General features: G+C 57.8%; 1 protein-coding gene across 4 annotated transcripts; it reads left to right on the forward strand.

The window, feature by feature from the left end:
* Positions 1–307: 307 nt before the first annotated feature.
* Positions 308–18758, forward strand: MOB3A (MOB kinase activator 3A). 4 transcript variants are annotated; one of them, XM_082621542.1, is made up of 5 exons: positions 308–454; positions 1071–1130; positions 10990–11513; positions 15937–16139; positions 17425–18758. In XM_082621542.1, the coding sequence occupies exons 3-5, from the start codon at positions 11093–11095 to the stop codon at positions 17452–17454; spliced, it is 654 nt and encodes a 217-aa protein (XP_082477668.1). In that variant the 5' UTR covers positions 308–454; positions 1071–1130; positions 10990–11092; the 3' UTR covers positions 17455–18758. The 4 variants fall into 4 exon arrangements, with proteins under 4 accessions (XP_082477668.1, XP_082477665.1, XP_082477666.1 ...); XM_082621539.1 differs by lacking the exon at positions 1071–1130 and adding an exon at positions 4925–5040; XM_082621541.1 differs by lacking the exons at positions 308–454; positions 1071–1130 and adding exons at positions 4610–4785; positions 4925–5040.
* The last annotated feature ends 280 nt before the right edge of the window (positions 18759–19038 follow it).

Below are 19038 nucleotides of genomic sequence, written 5' to 3' on the forward strand. Positions count from 1 at the left end.
CCTGCCACGCCCCCAGCCGGGCACCAGCCAACGACGCCCTCTCGGGCCCGGGCCGCGCCCCCACCCCGCCCCGGCGTAGGCCCCGCCCCCGCAACGGACAACTGAGGGCGCCGGCTCATTTTTCAGGCCCCTCCCACGAGCCTCCACTCCTGGGGAGATTCCACCTCTCTGTTGGCCCCGCCCGCGACCTCGCTCCACGCATGCGCCATCGGCCGGCGCAAGCTCCTCCTTCCAGGCTGGCCTCTGTTCGAGGCCCCGCCCCGCTCTACGAGCAAGCTCCGCCCGCAGGCCTCCCCGGAAACTGGGGGAGGCCCCGGCCCGGAGCGGAAGTATATCCGGCCGGGGGGCGGGGTGGTCGTGCGCGGAGTTTTTCTGGCCTGGCGGCGAGGCTACGCTGGCTAGCGGCCCGGTTCAGGGGCGAGCTTGGCCCGACTCTTCTGGCGGCAGGCGGCAGGTGGGTACTCAGAGAGGCGACCGCGGGCGTTGGGGAGACCGAGCCCCTCAGGAGAGGAGACCGCGGGCGGCGGGGAGACCGGGCCCCTCAAAGGGGGTGAACGGTAGTGGAGGGGAGGGGAGCCGGTGGCGGCCCTTGGTGGAATTAGGGGTTACATGTGTCACTTTGGGGTCACCCCCTGGCCGTGTCAGTAACCAGGACCCCACCTCCTGGTGTGAATGGAAAGTCCACAGGATTTTACGGCTCCCAGCATACGGGGACCCCGCCCTCTGAAAGCAGGCTTCTTGGTCCGCAGAACCCCTGAGCAGTGGGAGGTGTTTGCGTGTCAGCACTGCCCACTGGCTGACTCCACCGCTCCGTCTGTGCACTGGCTGTAGGGCTTGCGTTTGCTTTAAAGGCCCATGTATTTTACAAAATGTCACTGAGGAGGGAAGGGGGTGTGTGATCGGGGTGATTCTCTTTGTGACAGAGAGTCACAAAGCAGAAAATAAATTGCCAGTGATGCTCCCACCCAGAGAGCCACTCACTGCTCATTTTGGGGTAAGAGTCTTCCAATCTTTATTCATATGTGCCTTCTGCTCCTTGCATCTTTTTTTTTTTTTTTTACCTTTTATAGAGGCTCAACTGACATGCAATGAACTGCACACATTCACAGCATACACTTGGATAAATTTTGGTATGTGATGCGCGAGCACTTTGCATATTTCACCCCCACTGCCTGTCCGCACTTTCGTGATTTTGGACTTGCTTCTGTTACACGTGGCCCCCGCCGGCGGCTTCTTTGTTCTTCCCTCCCCGCACATAAAGTTCAGGGGCTTTTATTAGCCCATTTTACAGACTCAGCGCGGAGTGATGCCAAGAATCCTGGCCCTGGCCAGTGTCAGGACAGGGCGCTGCAGCCTCCCAAAGCCCTGAGCACCCGTCCACCCACCTCCCCCCACGCCAAGTTCATGGTAGCCTGTCAGTGTCTGTTGTACTGATTATGGAGTGGAGCAAGTGGAAGTCCTGGCTGCCCCGCCCCTGCCTGCACCCTGGGGTGCCCTGTTTCTCCCCTCCCTTCCGGAGGCGCCCTTTGTTTGTTCACCTCAAACCTCAACCTTTACTGATCCAGAGCCTCTCCCCTCCCCGGGGTCCGAATCCAGCGCTCACCTCAGACAGCACCCATCCCATTGCTCTTGTCCTCTGATAGGTGAGTTTTCCCCTTTTAAACCGCCCCGGGGCTGGGCTGTCCAGTGCAGCAGCCAGGCTAGTGAGCACCTGAAACGTGGCTGGTCCAAAATGGGATGCGCCATTCGTGTAAGATATGCACCAGTTTACGGAGACTCTGTGTGTTAAGGCGGGGGTGGGGCGGGGAGTGTGTGCAAATTATTTCCTTAATATTTTCTATGTTTGTTAGGTGTTGAAGTGATGTTTTGGTGCTCTTGGGTTAAATAGTATATATTATCAATATTGAAGTCACTTTTTTCATTTTTTACTTTTCAGTGTGGCTACCAAAAGGTTAAAAATTACATACGTGGTGTACATTATATTTTAATGTGTTCCATGGCATTTATTCTTTTTTTTTTTTTTAACTTTTGTCTGCGTTGGCGCGGGCTTTCTCTAGTTGTGGCGAGTGGGGGCTACTCTTTGTTGCGGTGCACGGGCTTCTCATTGTGGTGACTTCTCGTTGTGGAGCACGGGCTCTAGGCGCGCAGGCTTCGATAGTTGTGGCGCACGGGCTCAGTAGTTGTGGCTCGCGGACTCTAGAGTGCAGGCTCAGTAGTTGTGGCGCACAGGCTTAGTTGCTCCGCGGCATGTGGGATCTTCCCAGACCAGGGCTCGAACCCGTGTGCCCCTCATTGGCAGGCGGATTCTTAACCACTGCGCCACCAGGGAAGTCCCCTGGGTTCACTCTTGGTGTTGTATGCTCTCTGGGTTTGGACAATGTGTACTGACATGTACCCATCATCTTATCACACGGAGTAGTTTTGCTTCCCTAAAACCCCCCTGTGCCCCCCGTTCATGTGTCCCTTAGCCCCCACCCCCACTGCCTTCCACAACCACTGGTCCTTTTCTGCTCTGCCCTTTCCACAGCGTCACAGAGTTGGAATCGCAGTGTCGCCTTCTCAGACAGGCTTCGTTCACTTGGTGGTGGGTGTTTATGGTTCCTCATGTCTCTTCGTGGCTTGAAAGTTTGCTTTTTATTTGGACCTCCCTAAAGGAGAAGAGTAACTCTATCATCTTGAAAATCTGGACCGTGGCGTTCGCACACCAGGTGCCCCGAATAGCTGTGACAAGCTGAGTTCTAAGATCACCTCTGTCTCTCAGCAAAAGCATAAGTGGTTATTTTAGTCCCTGAGGGGGTTCTTGGAAGTGCTGTTTCAGTTCCAGAACTCTAGATGATTCGTATTCCTAAGAAGGTTAAGCTAGTCTGTTTCATGTGTGATGACACTCCCAAGCCAGCCAGAGTTCATGGAAAAGTCAGCCATTAACCATCATTCCGGGAGCTGCTCTCTCATCTCCAGGGCTTCTCGAAATGGAGGTTGAACAAAAATTCCCCAGGCAGCCGGCTTGGAACTCGGGTTTTTACTCTGGGAACTTTTGGACATGCCCCAGCTGGTGAGCCCTGCTCTTGACTTCCTGGAACTGCGAGGTTCAGATTGCTGCAGCAGAAGAGGCGAATCTGACTTCAGAAACCGAGTTCTGGGAAGGAGATGGTCATTCCTGCGCTCCTGAGTCCCAAATAAGACATCCAGGGCCGGGTCACTCTCTGGGGGGGCCGTGCCGGGCGCCGTGGGGTGTGGAGCAGCCTCCCTGACCTCCACCCACTCGGTGCCAGGAGCATCCCCAGTCGTGACAACCACAGACGTCCCCCGTGGCCCCTGGGGGCAGGGTTGCCTCATTCGAGACCCACGGCTGCGGCTGAGCGTGGCAGGAGCTCTTGCCGGCGCCTGGAGAGAGTGCGGTCCTTGGTGGACGCCCTCCCCACAGACAGGGTCAGCGCACAGGCAAGTCCAGATCCCGAGGACCCTGATGCCGAGAGGAAGTTTGGGCAGCCAGCGAAGGGGAGCTCGCGGTGGACGGGAGATCGGGCTGCGGTTTCTTGTCCGTTACCCTTTCTGACACACAGGACTCGGGTCAGTTAAACACGCGGTGACGGCTCTTGCAGCCTCGGACCGGGTCCTCAGAAGGAAGAGGTGTGGCTCCTACACAGACACACTGCCCACGACCTCCCCCCGCGTTTCTCTCCTTTCTGTCCCCACCCCCACCCCCCGTGACACCGTTCTATTGAACAGAAAATCACATTTGCCCCCATGGGGAACTGAGACTGAGGAAGGAGGTTCGGAGGAGAATCGTGGCGCTGGGCTGTGTGCACCCGGTAGCCCCTCTCCGTCTGGGTGGAGTGAAGGCCGTGGACGTGGGGACAGCTGGGTTTAGATCCCAGGCCAGCTCTTATCTGCTGTGGGCTCAGGGCTCTCAGAGGCCCCAGGGAGGGTCCTTCCTGCTTCTATCCCGGCTTCTGGTGCGGCCGGCCATCCTGGTCATTCCTTGGCTTGTAGGGCTTGTAGATGCATCACCCGATCTCTGCTTCCATCACATGGCTGTCTCCCGGTGTCTGTGTCCAGATCTCCCTCTTTTTATAAGGACAACAGTCATTGGCCAAGGGCCCACCGTCCTCCAGTGTGACCTCATCTTAAGTTAATTACGTATGCAACGACCCCACTTCCAAACAGGGTCCCTTCACAGGTTTGGGGGCTTAAGACTTCAACATGTCTTTTGGGGCCGGGGAATGTGATTTAGCCCATAAAGGGGGATAGGAAGCGACTGCTGTGGGCACGGGGCTTCTTTGTGGGGTGATGAGAATGTTCTGGAATTAGATAGTGGTGATGGTTGCATGCTCCATGATTTTTCTAAAAGCCATTGAATTGTATACTTTTAAAGGGTGGAGTTTATAGCTGTGTGAATTATATCTCAATTGGCTTTTGTAAAAAAAAAAAAAAAGGGGGGGGGATTATCAGGAGGGCTGGAATATACAGAACCTGCTAAAGCACCTGGCTTTCATGTGTGTCCTGCAGGATGGCGGGCAGCCTCCCCACCCAGGCTGCAGTCGCAGCATTTAAATACAAACATTTAGTTGATGGAAGACAGCTCTGGAGCGCAGCCATCTTTTAACAGGACAGATCCTGGGCCGTGAGCATCTTCCAGCCAGACACTTAGCCTTCCAGGCCAGGGACCAGGGCTTACACGCCAACCGAAAACGTGCGGGACCTCCGAGCTTGGGGCCTGTCCCCATGGCAGCGGTGGCCGGGCAGGATGTGGAAGCACCGGAAGGAAGTGGCCGCCGGGCCAAGGTGCGGCAGTTGCTTACAGGAACTGTTTCATTTTGTTCTTAGAAGAAAACAGGGGTGCGTGTGTGCTGGGGAGGGGAGCTTTGTCATCTTAACTTTTGTCACTCTCAGAGTTTGAGTGCCACACGCATCTCGTCTGCAGGAAGAACCAGGGGAGCCCTTAGCGCTGAATTCCGAGAAGCCTGTCCTGGCTCCCCCCAGCCCTGCCGTCCTTGGAGGTGTTCTGAGAAGGACCAAGACAAAGCAGCCCCAGAGACGGTACCTGGGACGGCGGGGCGGTGGTGGGCAGCAACTCCCGGGCGCCCTGGCCTGCGGCAACGCTTCTCGAGGAAAAGGCACCTTCTGGTGACCGGCCACCCCGCGGCCGCGGGAGCATGTGTTTCTGATAGAAAGCTCTTTGCTTTTGATGGGACCTTTGCCCATCCAGGAAGTTTTTCAGAAAATCATTGCTTCCACTTAGAAAAAAACCCTCCCATTTTCTGAGGAGACAGAAGGGCAGGCAGGAACCTTACAAGCCCCTTCCGCTGCCCCGCCCTGTCTTCCAGAACTGTCCTGGCATGGGTCAGCCCACGCCGGCATGATGGGCTGTGGATAGAGCCGCAGGGTCACCCCCGCCCACTCCCCGAGGCCCTCCTCTCCACCCCGCAGCCGCACCTGTCTGAGAGGTCACGCGTCGCCAGGTGACATAGTGGGGAGTTAGACTCCCAAACCCGTCCGCAGAGAGGCCCCAGAATCAATAGAAGGCAGCAACGGGACACTAGGGGGCTGCGTTTTTCTTGACGCTGTGGTTTCCATGAGGGTTAGAAGGCTGGCTGCAGGGTGGATGAGGAACCTGGGCAGGTAGGTGCACAGAAGCAGCTGCCAGGGCTCGGCGGCTGGTCTGGCCCAGCTCTCCGCCCCCCACCCCACCCCAGCTGGATGACAGGTAGCACCCCGCCTCGTCTTCTCATGACCAAAGTGGGGCTGCGCTCAGCCTGGGCCGAAGGGTGTTTGGAGGCTGAAATCAGTCTGTGCCGCTGGCAGGTGGTGGGCATGGGGCAGGACGGCTTGAGTCACTGGTGGGTCCGCACAGGGTCACTGTCCCTTGACCTGCAGCCGAGTGGCCTGAGAGTGGCTGGTTTGCAGATTAATCACCTGGGCAGGTTCATGGCCCCCTGGGAAGTTTGCAGCCACAGGTGGGGCCGCAAGGTCCCCACGCGACGCGTCCAGCGCCCATGCCCTCGTGTAGAGGGGTCCCGGCTGCCCGGCGCAGGGGACACGGTCAGTCTCTGCAACAGAGGGTTGGGGCAGGTGGCCTCTTTTAATCAGTGCCTCCTGCGGGGTCTGAGGTCCTCCACTTCGGGAGAGAGGTGGGCAGGTGGGGCGTTTGTGGCTGCACCCTGTACTCAGCTGCATTCCCTTCTCAGAGGCACCACCTTCCTGCAGCATCCCTGCCCGCACCCCCAAAACCAGGGAGAGTCGGAGCCGGAAGCACCCAGCCGGCCTGCAGGCGTTGTGGAGGCGCCTGGTGCGGGAGCAGCCCCAGCGCAGAGGGCACTTGGCCCTGGGTTTGGGATGAGACGGGCAGAAGCTCGAATAGCGGAGGAGTGGGGCTGTGGAGGCAGGTGGCGGGCAGAGGAGCCACGCCTTCACCCCCACGGTCCAGGGTGCGGAGTCGACTCCTCCGGCTGCCAGCTGCGTGGCTTAGCACTGATTTACTAATCATTAACTAGTGGTACTGAGTCACCATCTTCTAACCCAGTGGTTCTCACCTAGGGTGGTCCTGCCCCCAGGGGACACTAGGCCATGTCTGGGGACATCTGTGGTCTTCAGGACTGGGGGGAGCTCCTGGCATCGAGGGGGTGGGGGCAGGGAGGCTGCTCCACCCCCCACAGCGCTCGGGACGGCCCTGATGTCAGCAGTGCTAGGTCTGGGCCTCAGTCTTCCCATCTGTAAAGTGGGGGTTCTGTTTTGTTCTGAGGGTTACTGTGATTGCCTCACTGGGTGTAAACCAAGGTGACAGGAAGTGATGATGGCTTTGGGGAAGGAAGCGAAGGCACTTCTGGTCTGTGGACGAGGCACGGGGCCTTCTTGCTCCAGAGCACAGGCGGTCTCCAGCTGCGTTACACAGCGAGTGTTCACTCTGTGACACATCAGTGACTGCACCTTTTATCCCATGTAGTTTTCCGTGCTTGTGTTGTTACCTTTCACAGTAAACAGATTTTACAGGTAGTGCTGACCTCGGTTTGAGCTGAGAGGGAAACTGCTTTAGTTCTTTATGGTGCCTGGGGTAGCGGCTCAGCCCACACTTGCTCTGCTTGTCCCCCGTGCCCTGCTTTAAAAATGGCAGTTGGGCTTCCCTGGTGGCGCAGTGGTTGAGAGTCCGCCTGCCGATGCAGGGGACACAGGTTCGTGCCCCGGTCCGGGAAGATCCCGCATGCCGCGGAGCGGCTGGGCGCGTGAGCCATGGCCGCTGAGCCTGCGCATCCGGAGCCTGTGCTCCGCAGCGGGAGAGGCCACAACAGTGAGAGGCCCGTGTACCGCAAAAAAAAAAAAAAAAAAAAAAAAAAATGGCAGCTTTTACTGACTGTCATTCACATACTGGACTTTCTGCCTGTTTCCCGTGTACATTCCAGCGTTTTCAGTACATTCACAACGTTTGCAGCCACCATCTCCAGATGTTCCAGAACATTCCATCACCTCAGAAGAAGGCCCATCGTCAACAGCAGTCACTCCCCATCCCCTGCCCCAGCCCCTGACAACGAGGAACCCACTCTCTGTGTCTGTGGATCTGCCTGTTCCGGATGTTTCCCATCAATGGAATCACACACTGTGTGTCCTTCTGTGTCTGGCTTCTCTCACTGAGCATCGTGTCCTCAGGGTCCATCCACATGGTAGCGAGTGTCAGGGCTTCACCCCTTTTCACGACTGAGTGATGTTCCCGTGTGTGGATCAGTGCACCCGTTGCTGGGCATTTGGGTGTCTCTACCTTTTGGCTGTTGTGAATCATGCTGCTGGGCACATGCACAGGTTTTTGTGTGGACATGTGTTGTCACTTCTCTTGGCTGGGCACCTAGGAGAGAATCATTGGGTGAGATTTAACCGTGTTTTGGTAACTGCCAGGCTGTTTTCAACAGCGGTGGCCCCATTTTACGTTCCCACCAGCAGTGCAGGAGGGTTCCGACTGGTCCACGTCCTCACCAGCCCTGTTGATTGTCCTTTTTGATTATGGCCGTCCTCGTGGGGGGAGGTGGGTCCCTCCGCTCTTCATTGGAGCTCCTCCTGTCCATGTGGCTCCATCCCCGGATGCTCAGCTCCTGTGTTTTGCACAGTTCATGCTGCCTTGAGTTGACCGTCCCACACCCGTAGTGTCTAGCGGGGCCCAGAAGTGTGAGCAGGCTTTGCCTGCCAGCGGGGAGAACAGAAGATCCCAGGCCCACATGTAACCAGATCCAGTTACATCAACTGCAAGTTATTTTGCCCAGCGCTCATTAGGATTATCTGCGCAGTCTCTGTCTGAGTTTCCTAAGACTGCTGTAATAAGTCACCACAGACTTTGTAGCCCAAAACCACACAGATTTATTATCTCACGGTTCTGGAGGTCAGGAGTCTGACTCGGGCCTCACGGGGCTAAATCCAGGCCTGGGCAGGGCTGGTCCTTCCAGAGGCTCCAGGGGAGCATCAGTTCCTGCCTTTTCCAGCTTCTAGAGGCGCCACATCTCTGGCTCACAGCCCCTTCTGCATCCAGCAGCGCAGCATCTCCCGTCTCTCTCTGCCTCTGACCCTCCCGCCTCCCTCTTATAAGGACCCTGTGATGACACTGGACCCCCCAGGGAATCCAGGGTCATAGCCGTCTCAGGGGCCTCAACTTAATTCTGTCTGCAAAGTTCCCTCTGCCGTTTGAGGTGACACGTCCTCGGGGCCCAGGACCAGGATGGGGGTGTCTCTGGGGCCCTTATCCTGCTGACCACGCCCTCTCCCCTAACCAGGGCAGGGAGGCCTCCTCCATGCTTTCACATTGGATTCTTTTTGAGCCCTCTGTGAGCAGGCCTGTGGACACGCTGAGGACACAGGAGGAGGTAGGGTCAGGGTCACTCCTGCCCTGAGGGGAGAGACACTGGGGTCTCCTCTGCCCCCTTCCATCGGGCCCCACCCTCCCCACCCCTGGGCTCCAGAAGGATCTGCTCTCAAGGCTCAGCTCGAGCACCATCTCCCTTTAGGCCAGAGCAATGTTTTTCTTTGTAAATTCTCATAACTTAGAGTCTGCATCCTCCTGGCTCTGCTGCCCTGAGGGCAGGACCGCCCTGGCTAGAACGCTGGTTTGAGCCCTAGACATCATCTATCCAGCCTCTGGAATTAACCCAGAGGCTCACGTTCTAGAGGCAGCTGCTGAAGGCCAGGCCAGGAGCCCTGGGCTTGCAGGGGTTTCCAGACCTCCGAGCTGTGGAAGGGCTGAGCCTACCGGAGACGCTGGCCTACAAGACGTGGTGGGTCGTGCCTCAGCTCTTACTAACCATCTGCTGAGGTCCTACCAGTCCCAGTCGCTCCACCTGGACCCGTGGACACGGGTCCTCCAAGGCTGGGGTGACCAGACCTGCCGGCCTCAGGCCTGCCCACCTGGAACGGCTTCTCTGTCACTGAGGCTGTCCTGGTGGTGTTGACGTTCTCTCTGCAGGGCCGCCCTGGGTCTGGGGGGTGACAGGGTCCCTGCTCAAGGACACATGAGGCCCAGCTCAGATGTGGGACATCCAGAACTTTCTGATAATGAAGGAGGGCTGTTCGAAGCCCCTCAGTTTCTGGCAGTTTGCCACATAGTGTGGTAGTCTGGAGGGCAGGCCACCAGACAAGGCTGCTGGTCCCAGGGCCTAGAAACCAACTGCCAAGGGATTTATTAAAACGTTACAGAGAAGTGGTCATTCATCACACAGGGGTGCACGGGTGCGTGCGGTGCAGCCTGGCCTGGGCAGTGCAGAGGCTCTGCTTCCGCTTCCCCTCCACGCCGACTTCCCCTTCTGCGGCTGCTCCTGGGTGAGCGCCCGGGACACCCCTGTGCCGGCCAGGTCCACACTCCTGGGAGAGCGCATCTCCCGGGCCGGAGATGGAGAGCCAGGGGCAGCGGGCCAGCGCTGTCATCGTAGCAGCAATGGGGACGGGGATGGCGCCGTGCCCAGTCCGGAGCGTGATCCCGACCTGGGCTCCCTGGGCTCGATTTCATCCTTTGCTGCCCTCCGAGGTGAGGTGTGTAACAGAGGAGACGGCGCAGAGCAAAGACACGGGAGGAGCTGGAGGGGGACCGGGCATCGCGGCAGGGTCATGGCAGCTGCAGCCCCTTTGTCGGGGCCTCGTCCCCCAAAACGGGCGGCGTCAGTCATGAGACCAGACAGCTCATAGAGGCATCTTTACTTAGTGCACTGGGGTGCATAGTGTCCCCCCAAATTCATATCTACCCCTTGGAAATGGAGTCTGTGCAGATGTCACAATGGAGAGATGAGGTCGCGATGGGTCTCGGCGGCCCCTAATCCAGTGACCAGGTTGGGACTCGGGACACAGGGAAGATCAGAGAGGCAGCAGGGATGTACCCCCTCCCAGTCCCGGAGGCCAGAAGCCCCAGCTCGGTGTGGGCAGGGCCGGTTCGCCCTGGGGCTCTGAGGGGGCACCTGTCCCAGGCCTCTCTCCCGACTCTAATGGTGCTGGCAGTCCTTGGTGTCCCCTAGCCTGTAGACACATAACACCATCTCTGCGTCCGTTACCACATGGTCTTTCCCTGGGTGTCTGTCTTCTCTTATAGGGATACTCATCATTGGATTTGGGGCCCACGGGGATAATCCGGGAAGAGGGCATCCCAAGATCCTTAACCCAATCACATCTGCGAAGACTGCAAAGTCTCTTCTTCCAAATAAGGTCCATTCGCCAGTCCCAGGGCTGTGGACATCTCTTCGTGGAGATGAAGAGACCACCTCACCTGCGGGGGCCGCCCTCAGCCAGCGTGTGGGAGTTAGCAGCTCTCTCCGGTTTACTGAAAGCCTCCGGGCGCGGAGAGGGTGATGCAGGGCCGGCTCAGTGTCTTCTGCTTGGAGGCAGGGGGATGGATGTGCCTGGGGCCGTGCTGTGCGCCCTTTTGGTGAAACTCAAAACCAGAAGTCCCGGGAGTGTCCCCAGTCTGCCCGCCGGTGCTTCCAGAACAGGGTTCTGAGAAGGGTGACAGTGCTTCCTCTTTGTGTGTTCCAGGTCTGGGGGAGCCCCGGGGGCCCGGTGACCTTCCCATCTTGAGCATCCCGCCCGGCCCTCCCTGTGGAGGCCTCGCGGGGGGCGTCCTGAGCGCGCGGCGGAGATGTCCAACCCCTTCCTGAAGCAGGTCTTCAACAAGGACAAGACCTTCCGGCCCAAGCGCAAGTTCGAGCCGGGCACCCAGCGCTTCGAGCTGCACAAGAAGGCACAGGCGTCGCTGAACGCGGGGCTAGACCTGAAGCTGGCCGTGCAGCTGCCCGCTGGCGAGGAGCTCAACGACTGGGTGGCCGTGCACGTGGTCGACTTCTTCAACCGCGTCAACCTCATCTACGGCACCATCAGTGATGGCTGCACCGAGCGCTCCTGCCCCGTCATGTCAGGCGGCCCCAAGTATGAGTACCGCTGGCAGGACGAGCACAGGTTCCGGCGGCCCACGGCGCTGTCGGCCCCCCGGTACATGGACCTGCTCATGGACTGGATCGAGGTGCAGATCAACAACGAGGACGTCTTCCCCACCAACGTCGGTGAGTCTCTGCGCTTTCATGTTCTGTTCTGTTCTTTCTTTTTTTCTTTTAATTTTATTTTTCTTTATTTATTTTTGGCTGCGTTGGGTCTTCGTTGCTGCGCGCGGGCTCCCTCTAGTAGTGGCGAGCGGGGGCTACTCTTCGTTGTGGTGCACAGGCTTCTCATTGCGGTGGCTTCTCTTGCGGAGCACAGGCTCTAGGCATGTGGGCTCAGTAGTTGTGGCTCTTGGGCTCTAGAGCGTAGGCTCAGCAGTTGCGGCGCACGGGCTTAGCTGCTCCGCAGCATGTGGGATCTTCCCAGACCAGCGCTCGAACCCATGTCCCCTGCACTGGCAGGCGGATTCTTTTTTTTTTTTTTTTTTTTTTTTTGCGTTACGCGGGCCTCTCACTGTTGTGGCCTCTCCCCCTGCGGAGCGCAGGCTCCGGACACACAGGCTCAGCGGCCATGGCTCATGGGCCCAGCCGCTCCGCGGCATGTGGGATCTTCCCGGACCAGGGCACGAACCCGTGTCCCCTGCATCGGCAGGCGGACTCTCAACCACTGCGCCACCAGGGAAGCCCTGGCAGGCGGATTCTTAACCACTGCGCCACCAGGGAAGTCCTTATGTTCCTTTCATAACAGCTTTATCAGGATGGAATCCACACCCCATAAAACCCACCCACTTAAAGTGCACAGTGTGGTGTCATTTTAGGATAGTTACAGCTTCGTGAAGCTATCAGTTCTATCTAAACCCATCACCCTGGGACTTCCCTGGTGGTCCAGTGGTTAAGACTCCGCCTCGCAATGCAGGGGGTGCAGGTTCCATCCCTGGTCGGGGAACTAAGCTCCCACATGCTGCATAGTGTGGCCAAAAATTTTAAAAATAATAATAATAAAAGAAATAAATAAACCCATCACCCTAAAAGAAGCCCGTCCCCGTCAGCAGTCACTCCCCACCCCCTCCCCAGCCCCTGACAACCAGGAATCCACTCTGTCTCTGGATTTGCCTGTTTTGGACGTTTCCCATCAGTGGAATCACCCCACTGTGGGTCCTTCTGTGTCTGGCTTCTCTCACTGAGCATCGTGTTCTCAGGGTCCATCCACGTGGTACCGAGTATCAGGGCTTCCCTCCTTTGCATGGCTGAGTGATGCTCCCGTGTGTGGGGGGACTACATTTTGCTTCAAGTTAAGGATCTTGAGATGGAGAGATTATTCTGGATTATCTGGGTGAGCCCTAAATGTCATCACAAGCGTCCTAACAAGAGGGAGACGGAGGGAGACTAGACACCCAGGAGGGCAGAAGACAGTGGAGCGACGGGAGGAGGAAGGGATTGTGAGCCCAGAAAAGGCAGGAACGGGTTCTCCCTGGAGCCCCCGGAGGGCCCATCCCCACCCCATCCCCGCCCACACCTGCACTTCGGCCCGGGGCACCATGTGGACTCTGGCCTCAGGAGCTGTGAGAGAACCCATGTAAGTTGTTCTGAGCCACCGAGCAGGTGGTAACTTGTCCTGGCAGCCCCAGGCGATGGTAGATGTCGTTCTCACGTTCACCGGGGCGACACGGTTTCCTGGCAAACTACTGGCCAGTACGCAGGCCTCGGGCCCAGCTCTTGGCCGCTGGCGTGCTCTGTGCCTCGTTAAGTTTCTCGCCTGCCGTCGGTACACTGAACCAGGCTGACCCTGGTGGGGTTTTCAGGGACTCATCTGGGAAAAGGCTATCCCAGAATCATCACTTTCCCAAAATAGAGATTCCTGGGCAGCCCTCTATCAGGTTGCCAGGTCCACATCTACTCCCTGTCATCCTGAGTCCATGCCTTGCTGGGACCCCCTGAGGCCTCCCCAGCTACTGAGCCGTCCACATCCTAGAACTCAGACCCTGAGTGTCTCTAGTCAGTGCCTCGCCCACAGAAGCAAATTCTAGTAATCCTACCAAAGAGGAAAGCACGAGAAGGGCGAGAGAAATGACCTTGGCAGATGGCACTCAGCTGCCCAGCAGGGGTCAGAGACCTCTGCCACACGGCCACAGTGAGTTCTGCGGCTGCTGGCGCCTTCCTCGGGCCACCTGGCCCAGGCCACACCTTCCAGCCCTGTCCACGGACCCCGGGGCCAGCTTCACCCCTCGCCTTGGTTCGACCCCCCAGCCAGGCATGCAGACTGGAATGCTTCTCTTTGCTCATCTGTGGTGCTGCTCAGAGCCTGCCGTACTCCTCAGGGTGAAATTTGTGGGCGGGCAAAGAAAGGGTGGGTCCAAAGTTCATCCTACCTCCCGTGCTGGCTTCCCTGGTAGCGCAGTGGTTGAGAGTCCACCTGCCAATGCAGGGGACATGGGTTCATGCCCCGGTCCGGGAAGATCCCACTGAGCATCCACTTAGGCCCCAAAGCCACCCTGTCCATGCTCTTGAGTTTAGACCTAGGTTCTTTCCCATAAAAGAAAAGTTCTTTCACAGGCTTTTCCCGTAAAGGGTCAGACAGTAAATCTTTCCGGTCTCCCTCTAGATGGTGTGTCTCAGCTACACGGATCTGCTGTGTAGTCTGAAAGCTGTCATGGACGATATATAAACAGACAAGGGTGCATAAGGAGTGGGCCTGCATTCCAATAAAACTTTATTTACAGAAGTGGGTGGTGGGCCGGATTTGTGACCCCCGTGTGAGGGCATCGTGGCAGGTGTGGGCAATGCAGTCCCAGGATCTTCTGTTTCTAGGCCCTTCTCCTACGGGGGTGCCACTCCCCCTCCACCCAGGATGGCCCAGGGTGACCTCGGTGACTCCTGGCATCCCTCTCCCAGGAGAGAGGGCAGGGCAGGGCCTTAGCCTCGTTGGGCGCAGGACCCCGTGTGGCTGGTGCCAGCCACACCCTGTGCCCGCCTTCCTCTGCCTGCCACGGGCTCTGCACTCCCTCTGACTTCCTGACACTGTTAGGGGGACTTCCCTTGTGGGGATCCCCAGGCCCTGGAGACCACTGTCCCACCAAGTGGCTTTCACAGGTCTTCAAGACGGCGTGTGCTCCTGAGATGCCCTGTGAACGTGGGCGTCTCTCGAGAGTGGAGCATTCCTTTTGTTTAGCCTTTTTTTCTCTGGTCGGATGGAGGGAGAAAACCCAGAGGCCTCATTGATGCTGAACGAACCTTCCGCAGAGGTAGATCCCTGGAGCCGCTGGGCCCTGTCTACCTGTAACAGATGTTCACAGGCGCTTCCGGCCGATGGAATACCAGTCCCATCAGCTGTCACACCCACCAGGACACGCAGGAGGGAGCAGGACGGGAGCTGGGAAGGCGCACGTTCGCGGGAGCGTCTTTCCCGTTTGCCTCGTGCCTCCACAGGCCTGGGAGCTTTCCCTGGTGTGAGCCACCGCATGGGCTCGTCTTCCACCTCCCACTTGGGCTGGGCTGTTCCCCGTCTCACCGCAGACGCCATCCCGTGATGCCGCCCTGCGCACGGATCTCCGGCACTTGCCTGCACGTCTTTGGGGCCTTTGCTTTCCAACCACAGGGCTGTGAAGCACAGCACCGTCCAGCAGCTGACCACTCCATCTTCCGGAAGCGCGTGCCTCGTGCGCCGTGGCTTTCCTCGCGCTTGGTGGCACTTGGTGCTCCTCCCCCTGGGCTGCCAGCTCGGGAGCCCCTCTCTGGAAGGACTGGGGCCGGTCCACCCTGGTCCTGGGCAGCCCCCTGGTAGTGCTGGTCAGGTGGAGCGAATGCGTGGCATCTGCCCTGTGGGGCAAAGAGGACACAAGGTGGCAGCGGGCGAGCATGTGGGGGGCGCAGACTAGCGCCGGGGAGAGCTGAGTCTGCCAGCCCCACAGTACGCGTGTGTCACCGCGATTTAGAAAACAAAGGGGCCTCCTGGTGGCAGAGTGGCTGAGACACCACACTCCCAGTGCAGGGGGCCCGGGTTCGATCCCTGGCCAGGGAACTAAGATTCCACTTGCCGCAGCTAAGCCCACATGCTGCGACTACTGAGCCCAGCGCTCTACAGCCAGTGCGCCACAGCAAAGACCCAGCGTGGCCAAAATAAATAAATAATAAATACACTTAAAAAAACAGAAATAAAACGTATTAAATTCAGTAATTGGACAAGAAAGTGCAATATAGTGTATGCATGCAATTAAGTTAGGATATGTACATTCAAGTTTAAGTGATGTCATGAAACATACACTGGAGAGAGAGAAGTGTATTAAGTGAAAAATGTCAAAGGCCAAAACACAGGTTTTTATGGGTTGCCAGCCAGACCGGGGTGGGGTGGGGTGGGACACACCCAGCGGGTGCTGGGCCTCGGGGGCTGCAGTCCTGGCGCTCTTATCTGCCGGTGCCCCACCCCGCCCTGCCCCCAGGCACTGTTAGGGAGCCAAGAAGTGGGCTTCCCAGGCCCGGTGTCCCGCAGAGAGGGGTTCGCGCCTACAGCTGGGGACACGTCCTAGCTGAGCTGCCCCTGCCGCCTCTGCAGGCACGCCGTTCCCCAAGAACTTCCTGCAGGTGGTGAAGAAGATCCTGTCGCGGCTCTTCCGCGTGTTCGTGCACGTCTACATCCACCACTTCGACCGCATAGCTCAGCTGGGCTCAGAGGCGCACGTCAACACCTGCTATAAGCACTTCTACTACTTCGTCACGGAGTTTGGCCTCATCGACACCAAGGAGCTGGAGCCGCTGGTGAGCGGGTCGGGGCGTCGTGGGGAGGCGAGTGCCCCCTGTCCTGGGGCTGCATGCCCATCTGGACGCGGGCGGGCGGGTCACTGCCTGCAGCTGCCCCCGCTTCCCTGTGGAAGAAACAGATGGGCCTCTGGGTGCCTGTCCCCACCTACACCTCCTCCACCCACCCCGTCCCCTGCCTGCGGAGAACAAGGATTTTTTTGGTTTTAATTGAGGTAAAATTTGCATAACGTAAAATTAGCCATCGTGAAGTCAATGATTCAGTGGTGTTTAGCACATTCACAGGGTTGGGCAACCACCACCTTTATCCAGTTCCAGAACCTTCCTTCCATCACCCCAAAAGAAGCCCCGTCCCCATTGGCAGTCACCCCCATCATCTTCCCCAGCCCCTGCAACCACTAACCCACTCTATTTATTTCTTTTTTTAAAAAATTTATTTTATTTATTTATTTATTTTTGGCTGTGTTGGGTCTTCGTTGCTGCACGCGGGCTCTTTCTAGTTGCAGCGAGCGGGGGCTACTCTTCTTGTGGTGCACAGGCTTCTCACTGTGGTGGCTTCTCTTGTTGTGGAGCACAGGCTCTAGGCACACGGGCTTCAGTAGTTACAACATGCGGGCTGAGTAGTTGTGGCGCACGGGCTTAGTTGCTCCGCGGCATGTGGGATCTTCCCAGCCCAGGGCTCGAACCCGTGTCCCCTGCATTGTCAGGTGGGTTATTAACCACTGTGCCACCAGGGAAGCCCCAGCCCCTATTCTTTTACAACTTTTAAAAATCTCTGAAAACACCTTCACAGAACTTTCTCATTTTTGTATATTCCCTTGCAGGCTCTGCCTATCAGTAAACATTTTTCCAGAGTTAAAGTTACAGTACGCATGCTTAGTGGGGTTGGGGTTTTCCTCTGGGGTAGTGGAATATTCTGGAACTAGAGGTGGGGTTGTGCACCCTTGTGGAAGTGAATGCCTCTTTACCACAGTTCCTTTTATGTGAATCTCACCAAATACTAAAAATCATCGTGTGCAGTTTTGTGATCAGCTCACTTTTATTTGGTTAACTCAGTGCCCTAATTGCATGGTCATTTGTCCCACACTGGTGCTTAGAGTTAGCTCTTTCTGGACACAGGGACTGTGGGGCCCTTCACAGAAAGAGTCTGCGCCCCAGCCTGAGGCGCGCTGCCGTCTGCTCTGTATTTCGTAAGATTGGCTTTAAGTGAGGCCTGAGGGCCCCCATGAGACTGCGTCCCCCGATTTCCTGTGTGATTTCCTGATGTCCTGCTTGTTCTTAACAGAAAGAAATGACCGCACGGATGTGCCACTGAGAGCCCCTCGGCCCCGTTGTCACTGAGTCCGCGCCCGGGGGACAGTCCTCCTTGAGGGCCACGTCTCCAGAACAGGGACCGGTATTTTCTAGCCCAGGAAATTCTGTGCTGTCTGGACTGCGTCCTCTCTCCGACCCCAAGGTGGCAGCACCCGTGGGTCTGAGCCTCCCTGAGCCCCAGTTTCCTCGGCCAGCGCGGGGGAGATAGATAGAACTTGAACTCCGTGATTCCATGTGTTGTGAGCAACCGGGAAGACCCACTTCGTTTGCAAACCGCTTGCACCTGCCCGGAGGCTGACCCCACTCGGGTCCGTCTCCTGCACCAGCCCGCCTGCTCGGCCATGGGTGGCCAGGCCCCCATCAGCGAGGCTGAGACCCCGCAGTGCCCCCAGCTGCGTCCCAGGCCTGGTTCCGAGTGGTACGAGTGCTCGGCTTGCGTCCTCCCCGCGTCCTCCCCCCCAGCCACTTCCATCCCGCGGTTCCTCCAGGACCCTTAGGCTCCTGTGCTGGCTTCCCGAGCCCACCCCCACATCCCAGGTGTCCTGGGGCCCCTTTGTGTCGCATAAAAGATTGAATTCGTCTAGTTGCATTTACGACCACCATGAGATGTTACCAGAAGAAAAAAGTTTTTTACCTACAAGGAGTGATCCCCCTCCCCTCTAGAAAAATGTCCCCTTTCCGTCGTGAATAGCAGTACGATTCTGCCAGGGAACGCCTCTCCCCTGGTTTGGGACCTTTGAGTTTCGCCGAATGTTTAGCCAGACTTAGCCTTGCTTCACACGCCTGCCAACTTCATATCGAAACCCTTTGTCAGCGTGGCCCTCCGTGGCTCTGGGACCAAATCCCAGCACCGTCTCCCCGAAGAAGCTTGGGGGCCCCGCCCGCTCGCGCCCCACCCGCACACAGCATCCTCACGTGGCCTTTCGCTGTGGCGGTCCTGCCCGCCTGGACCATACCGGCTCTGAGTACCCCTGGGTGTCTGGGACGCTCGCAGGGAGACGGGGCCGCCACCCGACACCAACACCCAACAAGTGCAATTAACACGACCTGGGCCTCGGTCCTTCCAGAAGTTGCCGGGGTCCGGGTCCCGGAGTCCTGGAAAGACTGCAGGAAACTGCCTGGTCACGTGTAGCTCCTCTTAAATGCAGAACCACAACCAAATGCCATAACCACTGTGCCACTCAGGTCACCAGCCAGGCTGGAAAGGTGGCAGGGCTGGAGGGGGGGGCTCCCCTGCCCACCCTCTCGTGCCCGTGGGTGTTCCCACAGGACCATCAGAATAAATCATGTGTCTCCTTACCTGCACCTGCTGGTTGTCATTTCTGTCTTCCTGGTGGGAGGGCCTGGCACTGGGACACGTCCCCAAGTAGCAAAGAAGTCTTAGATGTCACAGCAGTTTGTGGCCACCCCCAGAGTGTCCCAAGTAGATAAACAGATGCACAGAATATCAGTGGGATTAGAATTTCACAGGGTGCGGGGCGGGGCTGATGAGGACCAGTGTCTGGAAAACAGGTTGAGAAGGCGCCCACACCCTCCCCCGTTTCTGCTTTGTCTCACGTTGCTTTCGGCACTCAGCAAACATGAT

Source organism: Mesoplodon mirus (assembly GCF_964341445.2).
Source record: "Mesoplodon mirus genome assembly, chromosome: 5".
Classification (NCBI taxonomy): Eukaryota; Metazoa; Chordata; class Mammalia; order Artiodactyla; family Ziphiidae; genus Mesoplodon; species Mesoplodon mirus.